This window comes from Coregonus lavaretus (genome assembly GCF_964263955.1).
Source record: "Coregonus lavaretus genome assembly, chromosome: 27".
NCBI lineage: Eukaryota > Metazoa > Chordata > Actinopteri > Salmoniformes > Salmonidae > Coregonus > Coregonus lavaretus.
This window is the reverse complement of record NC_140014.1, coordinates 42,495,914-42,513,167: the sequence shown is the minus strand read 5'-3', so window position 1 is coordinate 42,513,167 and position 17,254 is coordinate 42,495,914. Positions and strand designations below refer to the sequence as shown.

The window sequence follows — 17,254 nt, the reverse complement described above, 5'->3', positions numbered from 1 at the left end:
TACATGACTAGGGGGCAGATTAGAGGAGAGATAGAGATGCTTACATGACGAGGGGGCAGATTAGAGTAGAGAGATAAAGAGATGCTTACATGACGAGGGGGCAGATTAGAGTAGAGAGATAAAGAGATGCTTACATGACGAGGGGGCAGATTAGAGGAGAGATAAAGAGATGCTTACATGACGAGGGGGCAGATTAGAGGAGAGATAAAGAGATGCTTACATGACGAGGGGACAGATTAGAGGAGAGATAAAGAGATGCTTACATGACTAGGGGGCAGATTAGAGGAGAGATAAAGAGATGCTTACATGACGAGAGGGCAGATTAGAGGAGAGATAAAGAGATGCTTACATGACGAGGGGGCAGATTAGAGTAGAGAGATAAAGAGATGCTTACATGACGAGGTGGCAGATTAGAGGAGAGATAAAGAGATGCTTACATGACGAGGGGGCAGATAAGAGGAGAGATAAAGAGATGCTTACATGACGAGGGGGCAGATTAGAGGAGAGATAAAGAGATGCTTACATGACTAGGGGGCAGATTAGAGGAGAGATAAAGAGATGCTTACATGACGAGGGGGCAGATTAGAGGAGAGATAAAGAGATGCTTACATGGCGAGGAGAAGAAGAGTCTGGTTGAACACTCTGAGACAGAAACACAACAACAGGGTTAATACCACTACATTAGTACTGTCGCCATACCAACAATACCACTACATTAGTACTGTCGCCATACCAACAATACCACTACATTAGTACTGTCGCCATACCAACAATACCACTACATTAGTATTGTCGCCATACCAACAATACCACTACATTAGTACTGTCGCCATACCAACAATACCACTACATTAGTATTGTCGCCATACCAACAATACCACTACATTAGTATTGTCGCCATACCAACAATACCACTACATTAGTATTGTCGCCATACCAACAATACCACTACATTAGTATTGTCGCCATACCAACAATACCACTACATTAGTATTGTCGCCATACCAACAATACCACTACATTAGTATTGTCGCCATACCAACAATACCACTACATTAGTATTGTCGCCATACCAACAATACCACTACATTAGTATTGTCGCCATACCAACAATACCACTACATTAGTATTGTCGCCATACCAACAATACCACTACATTAGTATTGTCGCCATACCAACAATACCACTACATTAGTATTGTCGCCATACCAACAATACCACTACATTAGTATTGTCGCCATACCAACAATACCACTACATTAGTACTGTCGACATACCAACAATACCACTACATTAGTACTGTCGCCATACCAACAATGCCACTACATTAGTATTGTCGCCATACCAACAATACCACTAAATTAGTATTGTCGCCATACCAACAATACCACTACATTAGTATTGTCGCCATACCAACAATACCACTACATTAGTATTGTCGCCATACCAACAATACCACTACATTAGTATTGTCGCCATACCAACAATACCACTACATTAGTATTGTCGCCATACCAACAATACCACTAAATTAGTACTGTCGCCATACCAACAATGCCACTACATTAGTATTGTCGCCATACCAACAATACCACTACATTAGTATTGTCGCCATACCAACAATACCACTACATTAGTATTGTCGCCATACCAACAATACCACTACATTAGTACTGTCGACATACCAACAATACCACTACATAAGTACTGTCGCCATACCAACAATGCCACTACATTAGTATTGTCGCCATACCAACAATACCACTAAATTAGTATTGTCGCCATACCAACAATACCACTACATTAGTATTGTCGCCATACCAACAATACCACTACATTAGTATTGTCGCCATACCAACAATACCACTACATTAGTACTGTCGCCATACCAACAATACCACTACATTAGTACTGTCGCCATACCAACAATACCACTACATTAGTACTGTCGCCATACCAACAATACCACTACATTAGTACTGTCGCCATACCAACAATGCCACTACATTAGTATTGTCGCCATACCAACAATACCACTAAATTAGTATTGTCGCCATACCAACAATACCACTACATTAGTATTGTCGCCATACCAACAATACCACTACATTAGTATTGTCACCTCTACTCAATACAACCGGTCACTGATATTCACACCTCTACTCAATACAACACATAGAATTGAACTTCACACTGTATAATAGAATACTGCATAGAATGGCTGATTTGCTCTGATTTGCAAAGGCCTAGCTGTGATTAGGCTGGTGGAATGGGAGGAAGGAATATGTATGCATCATGATCTGTATGTCATTGTGTCAGTAAGGGGAAAACACTGCCTGAAACCCTCCTACTCTTCAAACAGACCCACAAAAGACTCGCCCTCACACATTTTAAAACGTTCAGACACCAAACAGAATGTAAGGAGCACCAGAAAGAGATAGATGTTTGATGTAGTCCCCATGTAGCTCAGTTGGTAGAGCATGGCGCTTCCAACGCCAGGGTTGTGGGTTCGTTTCCCACATGGGGCCAGTATGAAAATGTATGCACTCACTAACTGTAAGTGGCTCTGGATAAGAGCGTCTGCTAAATGACTAAAATGTACATGTTATATAGTTTAGTCTTCCATTAGGTCTGTATGAATCCTAGCTTTGAATCACATCTCATGAGTAGCAGACACTGTTCCTTTCTCCCTGGGCCAATCAGATGAGCCTAAACCTACTGTCAAGATAGCAGGTTGTTAGCTAGCTAGGTAACATGACTGAACAGCGACCTGGGATTAGTTAAAAACGGCCCGCGACATGGTTTGTGAAATTAGGTAGCTCCGATTACATGGGTCGTATATTTTTTTTTAACGGTTTGAGGTAGAGATGAGCTGTTTTCTTTGTCTGTAAAGCTGTGAGCATGCCTGTCGCACAGCTGTGCTCCATTGGTCCTCTCTGGCAGCGAACAAAGCCTACTCGGAATGCTTTATGAAATTATTCAATGTATCAACATTGCTCGCGTTGCGCGCCGCTCCAACTTATCAAATGTACAAATGTAACAACAGAAAACTCATCAGGGACTGCATCTCCCATCACCGTCACGGCTAAATTACATTATTTATTTTTTTAACTGGTGGAGGAATGGATGCACGTGAACAGCGGACGGAGAGAAGCAGGTGAGTGATGGCTGGAAGGGGATGGGGCTGCCGGCTGGCTGATTACAGATCCCACACGTAATATGAGCATGAAAGTGAAGTGGACATTATTGGACCAGCGCATACAAGAGACTAGTCTGTTGCTAAAAAAAAATTCTACTGAATTTATAAACAAAACAGACTTTATTAACAATTTAGGACAGACGCCAGCAGGATCGTAAGATTGGTAGGGCTGAAAAATATGGTAGTATCATATGAAACGGTACGAAGGTATTCTAAAATGTTGGTATGATAACATTTTGGTACCGTTATACAGTGCAATGCTACTACTTAAGTGAAATAGCGGCTATTGATATCATCATAAGTTATTGTTTTTTTTTAACCTATTTAAGTTGAGTGTACTGATTTGCAAGTGGCTCTGGATAAGAGCGTCTGCTAAATGACTAAAATGTAAAATGTAGACCTTGAGTAGTGAGTACTGGCAGCTGGCGATGACGAGGCAGAACTGGAAGACCCAGATGTCAGTGAAGAATCCGCTGACCAGTAGGACTGACCCCAGGAAGGCTACCAGGACGGCTAGCACCACCGCTAGGATGTTTTCTAGAACCTCACGGTTTCTGGTAGAGGGACACACACACACACACACACACACACACACACACACACACGTTAGCAAGGCTACCAGGACAGCTAGCACTACCGCTAGGATGTTTTCTAGAACCTCACGGTTTCTGGTAGAGTGACACACACACACACACACACACACACACACACACACACACACACACAATGTTAGCAAGGCTACCAGGACAGCTAGCACCACCGCTAGGATGTTTTCTAGAACCTCACGGTTTCTGGTAGAGGGACACACACACACACACAATGTTAGCAAGGCTACCAGGACGGCTAGCACCACCGCTAGGAGGTTTTCTAGAACCTCAAGGTTTCCGTCGGACAGACGGAGTGAAAACAATGTCTCGCGAAACCATATACAATATTTCTCCAGTGTCAGTCCCAATTCACCCCCTAACCCTTTCCATTGACCCTTCGACGTTTGCAGATCTGTAAGGTGGCGGCAATATGATGGATGCTCCACCACTACACTTATCCAGACCCTTCAGATCTGCAAACATCAAAGTGTTAGGACCAAGGTGAAGGGCAGGGAGTGATTGGAAAAATCACTAATAGTGACCGTTCTTGTGTAAAGCCGTTACCTGTCGAACAGAGCCAGCAGGGTGAGTCTGTCAAAGTGCAGGCCGACCCAGAGGTTAGGCAGCAGCCAGAAACGGTAGTGCTGTTTGGCCTTGCGCGCCGTGGCCGGGTCCTCCAGGTTTAGAGGAGCATCATGGAGCTCTGGGCTCAGGTCTACATCCTGCTGATCCAACAGCTCTGGTCTCATGGTCAGGAGACGGTTCAGACGGATCTGTAGAACACACAGTAAACAGTTAACACACTACACGCGCACACTACACACACAGTAAACAGTTAACACACTACACGCGCACACTACACACACACAGTAAACAGTTAACACACTACACGCGCACACTACACACACACAGTAAACAGTTAACACACTACACGCGCACACTACACACACACAGTAAACAGTTAACACACTACACGCGCACACTACACACACACAGTAAACAGTTAACACACTACACGCGCACACACACAGTAAACAGTTAACACACTACACGCGCACACACACACACACACACACACACACAGTAAACAGTTAACACACTACACGCGCGAGCACATACATACACAGTAAAAAGTTAACACACTACACACGCGCACGTACACACACATGCGATAACCACTCACCAGGTCATGATAACCACTCACCAGGTCATGATAACCACTCACCAGGTCATGATAACCACTCACCAGGTCATGATAACCACTCACCAGGTCATGATAACCACTCACCAGGTCATGATAACCACTCACCAGGTCATGATAACCACTCACCAGGTCATGAGGGTAGAAGCGAACTGAGGTAGAACTGGAGAGGTGGGAGTCTGTGTCCCTGTTGAGTTGAAACAAGGACAAGGTGACTTCATGGGACTTTACTGATGGGATTATTCTGACCCAGTACTATATTGATGGGATTATACTGACCCAGTACTATACTGATGGGACTATACTGACCCAGTACTATACTGATGGGACTATACTGACCCAGTACTATACTGATGGGATTATACTGACCCAGTACTATACTGATGGGATTATACAGACCCAGTACTATACTGATGAGACTATACTGTCCCAGTACTATACTGTCCCAGTACTATACTGATGGGATTATACTGACCCAGTACTATACTGATGGGACTATACTGACCCAGTACTATACTGATGGGATTATACTGACCCAGTACTATACTGATGGGATTATACTGACCCAGTACTATACTGATGGGATTATACTGACCCAGTACTATACTGATGGGACTATATTGATGGGATTATACTGACGGGATTATATTGATGGGATTATACTGACCCAGTACTATACTGATGGGATTATACTGACCCAGTACTATATTGATGGGATTATACTGACCCAGTACTATACTTATGGGATTATACAGACCCAGTACTATACTGATGGGACTATACTGACCCAGTACTATACTGATGGGATTATACTGACCCAGTACTATACTGACGGGATTATACTGACCCAGTACTATACTGACGGGATTAAACTGACCCAGTCCTATACTGATGGGATTATACTGACCCAGTACTATACTGTCCCAGTACTATACTGATGGGATTATACTGACCCAGTACTATACTGATGGGATTATACTGATGGGATTATACTGATGGGATTATACTGACCCAGTACTATACTGATGGGATTATACTGACCCAGTACTATACTGTCCCAGTACTATACTGATGGGATTATACTGACCCAGTACTATACTGATGGGATTATACTGATGGGATTATACTGACCCAGTACTATACTGATGGGACTATACTGACCCAGTATATACTGATGGGATTATACTGACCCAGTACTATACTGATGGGATTATACTGACCCAGTACTATACTGATGGGACTATACTGATGGGATTATACTGACGGGATTATATTGATGGGATTATACTGACCCAGTACTATACTGATGGGATTATACAGACCCAGTACTATACTGATGGGATTATACAGACCCAGTACTATACTGATGGGACTATACTGACCCAGTACTATACTGATGGGATTATACTGACCCAGTACTATACTGTCCCAGTACTATACTGATGGGATTATACTGACCCAGTACTATACTGATGGGATTATACTGATGGGATTATACTGACCCAGTACTATACTGACCCAGTATATACTGATGGGATTATACTGACCCAGTACTATACTGATGGGATTATACTGACCCAGTACTATACTGATGGGATTATACTGATGGGATTATACTGACGGGATTATATTGATGGGATTATACTGACCCAGTACTATACTGATGGGATTATACTGACCCAGTACTATATTGATGGGATTATACTGACGGGACTATACTGATGGGATTATACTGACCCAGTACTATACTGATGGGATTATACTGACCCAGTACTATACTGATGGGATTATACTGACCCAGTACTATACTGACGGGACTATACTGACCCAGTCCTATATTGATGGGATTATACTGACCTGGGACTATACTGACCTGGGACTATACTGACCTGGGACTATACTGATGGTAGATCAATCAATCAATATATTTAATGAGCAACAGTGGCTCTCTTTTTTCCCTTTCTAATGAGATCATTCAATGGACAGTTCTGCGTCCCAAATAGCACCTTATTCCCTATGTAGTGCACTACTTTTAACCAGAATATGTGTACTCTATAGGGAATAGGGGGCCATTTCAGGCACACAGTCAGTTGTTGTGATTGTGAACTAACCATATGTTGTTGGCGGCGCGTCTTGTTGCAGGTTGAAAGTTGACCAGGGACATATCGCATCCCCCTGCCTCATACAGGGAGGGAGTGAGCTTCCCTGGAATCACAGACCAAACACAGTCTGTTACTCTGATTACATAAACACAGTCTGTTGCTCTGATTACATAAACAACACAGTCTGTTCCTCTGATTACATAAACAACACAGTCTGTTCCTCTGATTACATAAACAACACAGTCTGTTACTCTGATTACATAAACAACACAGTCTGTTGCTCTGATTACATAAACAACACAGTCTGTTTCTCTGATTACATAAACAACACAGTCTGTTGCTCTGATTACATAAACAACACAGTCTGTTCCTCTGATTACATAAACAACACAGTCTGTTGCTCTGATTACATAAACAACACAGTCTGTTTCTCTGATTACATAAACAACACAGTCTGTTGCTCTGATTACATAAACAACACAGTCTGTTCCTCTGATTACATAAACAACACAGTCTGTTGCTCTGATTACATAAACAACACAGTCTGTTGCTCTGATTACATAAACAACACAGTCTGTTGCTCTGATTACATAAACAACACCGTCTGTTACCCTGATTACATAAACAACACAGTCTGTTGCTCTGATTACATAAACAACACAGTCTGTTGCTCTGATTACATAAACAACACAGTCTGTTCCTCTGATTACATAAACAACACAGTCTGTTGCTCTGATTACATAAACAACACAGTCTGTTCCTCTGATTACATAAACAACACAGTCTGTTCCTCTGATTACATAAACAACACAGTCTGTTCCTCTGATTACATAAACAACACAGTCTGTTCCTCTGATTACATAAACAACACAGTCTGTTGCTCTGATTACATAAACAACACAGTCTGTTACCCTGATTACATAAACAACACAGTCTGTTGCTCTGATTACATAAACAACACAGTCTGTTCCTCTGATTACATAAACAATACAGTCTGTTGCTCTGATTACATAAACAACACAGTCTGTTCCTCTGATTACATAAACAACACAGTCTGTTCCTCTGATTACATAAACAACACAGTCTGTTCCTCTGATTACATAAACAACACAGTCTGTTCCTCTGATTACATAAACAACACAGTCTGTTCCTCTGATTACAGAAACAACACAGTCTGTTCCTCTGATTACATAAACAACACAGTCTGTTACTCTGATTACATAAACAACACAGTCTGTTACCCTGATTACATAAACAACACAGTCTGTTACCCTGATTACATAAACAACACAGTCTGTTACCCTGATTACATAAACAACACAGTCTGTTCCTCTGATTACATAAACAACACAGTCTGTTGCTCTGATTACATAAACAACACAGTCTGTTCCTCTGATTACATAAACAACACAGTCTGTTACCCTGATTACATAAACAACACAGTCTGTTACCCTGATTACATAAACAACACAGTCTGTTACCCTGATTACATAAACAACACAGTCTGTTCCTCTGATTACATAAACAACACAGTCTGTTCCTCTGATTACATAAACAACACAGTCTGTTCCTCTGATTACATAAACAACACAGTCTGTTACCCTGATTACATAAACAACACAGTCTGTTACTCTGATTACATAAACAACACAGTCTGTTACTCTGATTACATAAACAACACAGTCTGTTCCTCTGATTACATAAACAACACAGTCTGTTCCTCTGATTACATAAACAACACAGTCTGTTCCTCTGATTACATAAACAACACAGTCTGTTCCTCTGATTACATAAACAACACAGTATGTTGCTCTGATTACATAAACAACACAGTCTGTTGCCCTGATTACATAAACAACACAGTCTGTTACCCTGATTACATAAACACAGTCTGTTCCTCTGATTACATAAACAACACAGTCTGTTCCTCTGATTACATAAACAACACAGTCTGTTACCCTGATTACATAAACAACACAGTCTGTTACCCTGATTACATAAACACAGTCTGTTACCCTGATTACATAAAGAACACAGTCTGTTACTCTGATTACATAAACACAGTCTGTTCCTCTGATTACATAAACAACACAGTCTGTTACCCTGATTACATAAACAACACAGTCTGTTACTCTGATTACATAAACACAGTCTGTTCCTCTGATTACATAAACAACACAGTCTGTTGCTCTGATTACATAAACAACACAGTCTGTTGCTCTGATTACATAAACAACACAGTCTGTTACCCTGATTACATAAACACAGTCTGTTCCTCTGATTACATAAACAACACAGTCTGTTGCTCTGATTACATAAACAACACAGTCTGTTCCTCTGATTACATAAACACAGTCTGTTACCCTGATTACATAAACAACACAGTCTGTTACTCTGATTACATAAACACAGTCTGTTCCTCTGATTACATAAACAACACAGTCTGTTGCTCTGATTACATAAACAACACAGTCTGTTCCTCTGATTACATAAACAACACAGTCTGTTCCTCTGATTACATAAACAACACAGTCTGTTGCTCTGATTACATAAACAACACAGTCTGTTACCCTGATTACATAAACAACACAGTCTGTTACTCTGATTACATAAACAACACAGTCTGTTACTCTGATTACATAAACAACACAGTCTGTTCCTCTGATTACATAAACAACACAGTCTGTTCCTCTGATTACATAAACAACACAGTCTGTTCCTCTGATTACATAAACAACACAGTCTGTTCCTCTGATTACATAAACAACACAGTATGTTGCTCTGATTACATAAACAACACAGTCTGTTGCCCTGATTACATAAACAACACAGTCTGTTACCCTGATTACATAAACACAGTCTGTTCCTCTGATTACATAAACAACACAGTCTGTTCCTCTGATTACATAAACAACACAGTCTGTTACCCTGATTACATAAACAACACAGTCTGTTACCCTGATTACATAAACAACACAGTCTGTTCCTCTGATTACATAAACAACACAGTCTGTTCCTCTGATTACATAAACAACACAGTCTGTTCCTCTGATTACATAAACAACACAGTCTGTTACCCTGATTACATAAACAACACAGTCTGTTACTCTGATTACATAAACAACACAGTCTGTTACTCTGATTACATAAACAACACAGTCTGTTCCTCTGATTACATAAACAACACAGTCTGTTCCTCTGATTACATAAACAACACAGTCTGTTCCTCTGATTACATAAACAACACAGTCTGTTCCTCTGATTACATAAACAACACAGTATGTTGCTCTGATTACATAAACAACACAGTCTGTTGCCCTGATTACATAAACAACACAGTCTGTTACCCTGATTACATAAACACAGTCTGTTCCTCTGATTACATAAACAACACAGTCTGTTCCTCTGATTACATAAACAACACAGTCTGTTACCCTGATTACATAAACAACACAGTCTGTTACCCTGATTACATAAACACAGTCTGTTACCCTGATTACATAAAGAACACAGTCTGTTACTCTGATTACATAAACACAGTCTGTTCCTCTGATTACATAAACAACACAGTCTGTTACCCTGATTACATAAACAACACAGTCTGTTACTCTGATTACATAAACACAGTCTGTTCCTCTGATTACATAAACAACACAGTCTGTTGCTCTGATTACATAAACAACACAGTCTGTTGCTCTGATTACATAAACAACACAGTCTGTTACCCTGATTACATAAACACAGTCTGTTCCTCTGATTACATAAACAACACAGTCTGTTGCTCTGATTACATAAACAACACAGTCTGTTCCTCTGATTACATAAACACAGTCTGTTACCCTGATTACATAAACAACACAGTCTGTTACTCTGATTACATAAACACAGTCTGTTCCTCTGATTACATAAACAACACAGTCTGTTGCTCTGATTACATAAACAACACAGTCTGTTCCTCTGATTACATAAACAACACAGTCTGTTCCTCTGATTACATAAACAACACAGTCTGTTGCTCTGATTACATAAACAACACAGTCTGTTCCTCTGATTACATAAACAACACAGTCTGTTGCTCTGATTACATAAACAACACAGTCTGTTGCTCTGATTACATAAACAACACAGTCTGTTCCTCTGATTACATAAACAACACAGTCTGTTGCCCTGATTACATAAACAACACAGTCTGTTACTCTGATTACATAAACACAGTCTGTTACTCTGATTACATAAACAACACAGTTTGTTACTCTGATTACATAAACAACACAGTCTGTTGCTCTGATTACATAAACAACACAGTCTGTTGCCCTGATTACATAAACAACACAGTCTGTTACCCTGATTACATAAACAACACAGTCTGTTCCTCTGATTACATAAACAACACAGTCTGTTCCTCTGATTACATAAACAACACAGTCTGTTACCCTGATTACATAAACAACACAGTCTGTTACCCTGATTACATAAACAACACAGTCTGTTCCTCTGATTACATAAACAACACAGTCTGTTCCTCTGATTACATAAACAACACAGTCTGTTCCTCTGATTACATAAACAACACAGTCTGTTACCCTGATTACATAAACAACACAGTCTGTTACCCTGATTACATAAACAACACAGTCTGTTACTCTGATTACATAAACACAGTCTGTTCCTCTGATTACATAAACAACACAGTCTGTTGCCCTGATTACATAAACAACACAGTCTGTTACCCTGATTACATAAACACAGTCTGTTCCTCTGATTACATAAACAACACAGTCTGTTCCTCTGATTACATAAACAACACAGTCTGTTACCCTGATTAAATAAACACAGTCTGTTACCCTGATTACATAAACACAGTCTGTTACCCTGATTACATAAACAACACAGTCTGTTACTCTGATTACATAAACAACACAGTCTGTTACTCTGATTACATAAACAACACAGTCTGTTCCTCTGATTACATAAACAACACAGTCTGTTACCCTGATTACATAAACAACACAGTCTGTTACCCTGATTACATAAACAACACAGTCTGTTACTCTGATTACATAAACAACACAGTCTGTTCCTCTGATTACATAAACAACACAGTCTGTTCCTCTGATTACATAAACAACACAGTCTGTTCCTCTGATTACATAAACAACACAGTCTGTTACTCTGGTTACATAAACAACAGTCTGTTACCCTGATTACATAAACAACACAGTCTGTTGCTCTGATTACATAAACAACACAGTCTGTTCCTCTGATTACATAAACAACACAGTCTGTTCCTCTGATTACATAAACAACACAGTCTGTTACTCTGATTACATAAACAACACAGTCTGTTGCCCTGATTACATAAACAACACAGTCTGTTGCCCTGATTACATAAACAACACAGTCTGTTCCTCTGATTACATAAACAACACAGTCTGTTCCTCTGATTACATAAACAACACAGTCTGTTCCTCTGATTACATACACAACACAGTCTGTTACTCTGATTACATAAACAACACAGTCTGTTGCCCTGATTACATAAACAACACAGTCTGTTACTCTGATTACATAAACAACACAGTCTGTTCCTCTGATTACATAAACAACACAGTCTGTTCCTCTGATTACATAAACAACACAGTCTGTTCCTCTGATTACATAAACAACACAGTCTGTTCCTCTGATTACATAAACAACACAGTCTGTTGCTCTGATTACATAAACAACACAGTCTGTTCCTCTGATTACATAAACAACACAGTCTGTTCCTCTGATTACATAAACAACACAGTCTGTTCCTCTGATTACATAAACAACACAGTATGTTGCTCTGATTACATAAACAACAGTCTGTTACTCTGATTACATAAACAACACAGTCTGTTGCTCTGATTACATAAACAGCACAGTCTGTTCCTCTGATTACATAAACAACACAGTCTGTTCCTCTGATTACATAAACAACACAGTCTGTTCCTCTGATTACATAAACAACACAGTCTGTTCCTCTGATTACATAAATAACACAGTCTGTTCCTCTGATTACATAAACAACACAGTCTGTTGCTCTGATTACATAAACAACACAGTCTGTTCCTCTGATTACATAAACAACACAGTCTGTTCCTCTGATTACATAAACAACACAGTCTGTTCCTCTGATTACATAAACAACACAGTCTGTTCCTCTGATTACATAAACAACACAGTCTGTTGCTCTGATTACATAAACAACACAGTCTGTTGCTCTGATTACATAAACAACACAGTCTGTTGCTCTGATTACATACACAACACAGTCTGTTGCTCTGATTACATAAACAACACAGTCTGTTGCTCTGATTACATAAACAGCACAGTCTGTTCCTCTGATTACATAAACAACACAGTCTGTTCCTCTGATTACATAAACAACACAGTCTGTTACTCTGATTACATAAACAACACAGTCTGTTACTCTGATTACATAAACAACACAGTCTGTTGCTCTGATTACATAAACAACACAGTCTGTTGCCCTGATTACATAAACAACACAGTCTGTTACCCTGATTACATAAACAACACAGTCTGTTCCTCTGATTACATAAACAACACAGTCTGTTCCTCTGATTACATAAACAACACAGTCTGTTACCCTGATTACATAAACAACACAGTCTGTTACCCTGATTACATAAACAACACAGTCTGTTCCTCTGATTACATAAACAACACAGTCTGTTCCTCTGATTACATAAACAACACAGTCTGTTCCTCTGATTACATAAACAACACAGTCTGTTACCCTGATTACATAAACAACACAGTCTGTTACCCTGATTACATAAACAACACAGTCTGTTACTCTGATTACATAAACACAGTCTGTTCCTCTGATTACATAAACAACACAGTCTGTTGCCCTGATTACATAAACAACACAGTCTGTTACCCTGATTACATAAACACAGTCTGTTCCTCTGATTACATAAACAACACAGTCTGTTCCTCTGATTACATAAACAACACAGTCTGTTACCCTGATTAAATAAACACAGTCTGTTACCCTGATTACATAAACACAGTCTGTTACCCTGATTACATAAACAACACAGTCTGTTACTCTGATTACATAAACAACACAGTCTGTTACTCTGATTACATAAACAACACAGTCTGTTCCTCTGATTACATAAACAACACAGTCTGTTACCCTGATTACATAAACAACACAGTCTGTTACCCTGATTACATAAACAACACAGTCTGTTACTCTGATTACATAAACAACACAGTCTGTTCCTCTGATTACATAAACAACACAGTCTGTTCCTCTGATTACATAAACAACACAGTCTGTTCCTCTGATTACATAAACAACACAGTCTGTTACTCTGGTTACATAAACAACAGTCTGTTACCCTGATTACATAAACAACACAGTCTGTTGCTCTGATTACATAAACAACACAGTCTGTTCCTCTGATTACATAAACAACACAGTCTGTTCCTCTGATTACATAAACAACACAGTCTGTTACTCTGATTACATAAACAACACAGTCTGTTGCCCTGATTACATAAACAACACAGTCTGTTGCCCTGATTACATAAACAACACAGTCTGTTCCTCTGATTACATAAACAACACAGTCTGTTCCTCTGATTACATAAACAACACAGTCTGTTCCTCTGATTACATACACAACACAGTCTGTTACTCTGATTACATAAACAACACAGTCTGTTGCCCTGATTACATAAACAACACAGTCTGTTACTCTGATTACATAAACAACACAGTCTGTTCCTCTGATTACATAAACAACACAGTCTGTTCCTCTGATTACATAAACAACACAGTCTGTTCCTCTGATTACATAAACAACACAGTCTGTTCCTCTGATTACATAAACAACACAGTCTGTTGCTCTGATTACATAAACAACACAGTCTGTTCCTCTGATTACATAAACAACACAGTCTGTTCCTCTGATTACATAAACAACACAGTCTGTTCCTCTGATTACATAAACAACACAGTATGTTGCTCTGATTACATAAACAACAGTCTGTTACTCTGATTACATAAACAACACAGTCTGTTGCTCTGATTACATAAACAGCACAGTCTGTTCCTCTGATTACATAAACAACACAGTCTGTTCCTCTGATTACATAAACAACACAGTCTGTTCCTCTGATTACATAAACAACACAGTCTGTTCCTCTGATTACATAAATAACACAGTCTGTTCCTCTGATTACATAAACAACACAGTCTGTTGCTCTGATTACATAAACAACACAGTCTGTTCCTCTGATTACATAAACAACACAGTCTGTTCCTCTGATTACATAAACAACACAGTCGGTTCCTCTGATTACATAAACAACACAGTCTGTTCCTCTGATTACATAAACAACACAGTCTGTTGCTCTGATTACATAAACAACACAGTCTGTTGCTCTGATTACATAAACAACACAGTCTGTTGCTCTGATTACATACACAACACAGTCTGTTGCTCTGATTACATAAACAACACAGTCTGTTGCTCTGATTACATAAACAGCACAGTCTGTTCCTCTGATTACATAAACAACACAGTCTGTTCCTCTGATTACATAAACAACACAGTCTGTTACTCTGATTACATAAACAACACAGTCTGTTGCTCTGATTACATAAACAACACAGTCTGTTGCTCTGATTACATAAACAACACAGTCTGTTACTCTGATTACATAAACAACACAGTCTGTTACTCTGATTACATAAACAACAGTCTGTTACTCTGATTACATAAACAACACAGTCTGTTACTCTGATTACATAAACAACACAGTCTGTTCCTCTGATTACATAAACAACACAGTCTGTTACTCTGATTACATAAACAACACAGTCTGTTCCTCTGATTACATAAACAACACAGTCTGTTACTCTGATTACATAAACAACACAGTATGTTGCTCTGATTACATAAACAACACAGTCTGTTACTCTGATTACATACACAGTCTGTTCCTCTGATTACATAAACAACACAGTCTGTTACTCTGATTACATAAACAACACAGTCTGTTCCTCTGATTACATAAACAACACAGTCTGTTCCTCTGATTACATAAACAACACAGTCTGTTGCTCTGATTACATAAACAACACAGTCTGTTGCTCTGATTACATAAACAACACAGTCTGTTACTCTGATTACATAAACAACAATCTGTTACTCCGATTACATAAACAACACAGTCTGTTACTCTGATTACATAAACAACACAGTCTGTTCCTCTGATTACATAAACAACACAGTCTGTTACTCTGATTACATAAACAACACAGTCTGTTCCTCTGATTACATAAACAACACAGTCTGTTACTCTGATTACATAAACAACACAGTCTGTTGCTCTGATTACATAAACAACACAGTCTGTTGCTCTGATTACATAAACAGCACAGTCTGTTCCTCTGATTACATAAACAACACAGTCTGTTCCTCTGATTACATAAACAACACAGTCTGTTACTCTGATTACATAAACAACACAGTCTGTTCCTCTGATTACATAAACAACACAGTCTGTTGCTCTGATTACATAAACAACACAGTCTGTTACTCTGATTACATAAACAACACAGTCTGTTACTCTGATTACATAAACAACAGTCTGTTACTCTGATTACATAAACAACACAGTCTGTTACTCTGATTACATAAACAACACAGTCTGTTCCTCTGATTACATAAACAACACAGTCTGTTCCTCTGATTACATAAACAACACAGTCTGTTCCTCTGATTACATAAACAACACAGTATGTTACTCTGATTACATAAACAACACAGTATGTTGCTCTGATTACATAAACAACACAGTCTGTTACTCTGATTACATACACAGTCTGTTCCTCTGATTACATAAACAACACAGTCTGTTACTCTGATTACATAAACAACACAGTCTGTTCCTCTGATTACATAAACAACACAGTCTGTTCCTCTGATTACATAAACAACACAGTCTGTTGCTCTGATTACATAAACAACACAGTCTGTTGCTCTGATTACATAAACAACACAGTCTGTTACTCTGATTACATAAACAACAATCTGTTACTCTGATTACATAAACAACACAGTCTGTTACTCTGATTACATAAACAACACAG

General features: G+C 39.1%; 1 protein-coding gene across 1 annotated transcript in view; it reads right to left on the bottom strand.

Annotated features, from left to right (window-relative positions):
* Positions 1 to 17,254, bottom strand: part of LOC311102783 (pecanex-like protein 1) — a 141,721-nt gene that overhangs the window by 67,401 nt on the left and 57,066 nt on the right. The window contains 5 exon segments of the mRNA XM_084144196.1: positions 610 to 642; positions 3,600 to 3,753; positions 4,351 to 4,559; positions 5,117 to 5,174; positions 7,099 to 7,192. Coding sequence (XP_084000322.1) covers positions 610 to 642; positions 3,600 to 3,753; positions 4,351 to 4,559; positions 5,117 to 5,174; positions 7,099 to 7,192 — 548 coding nt within the window.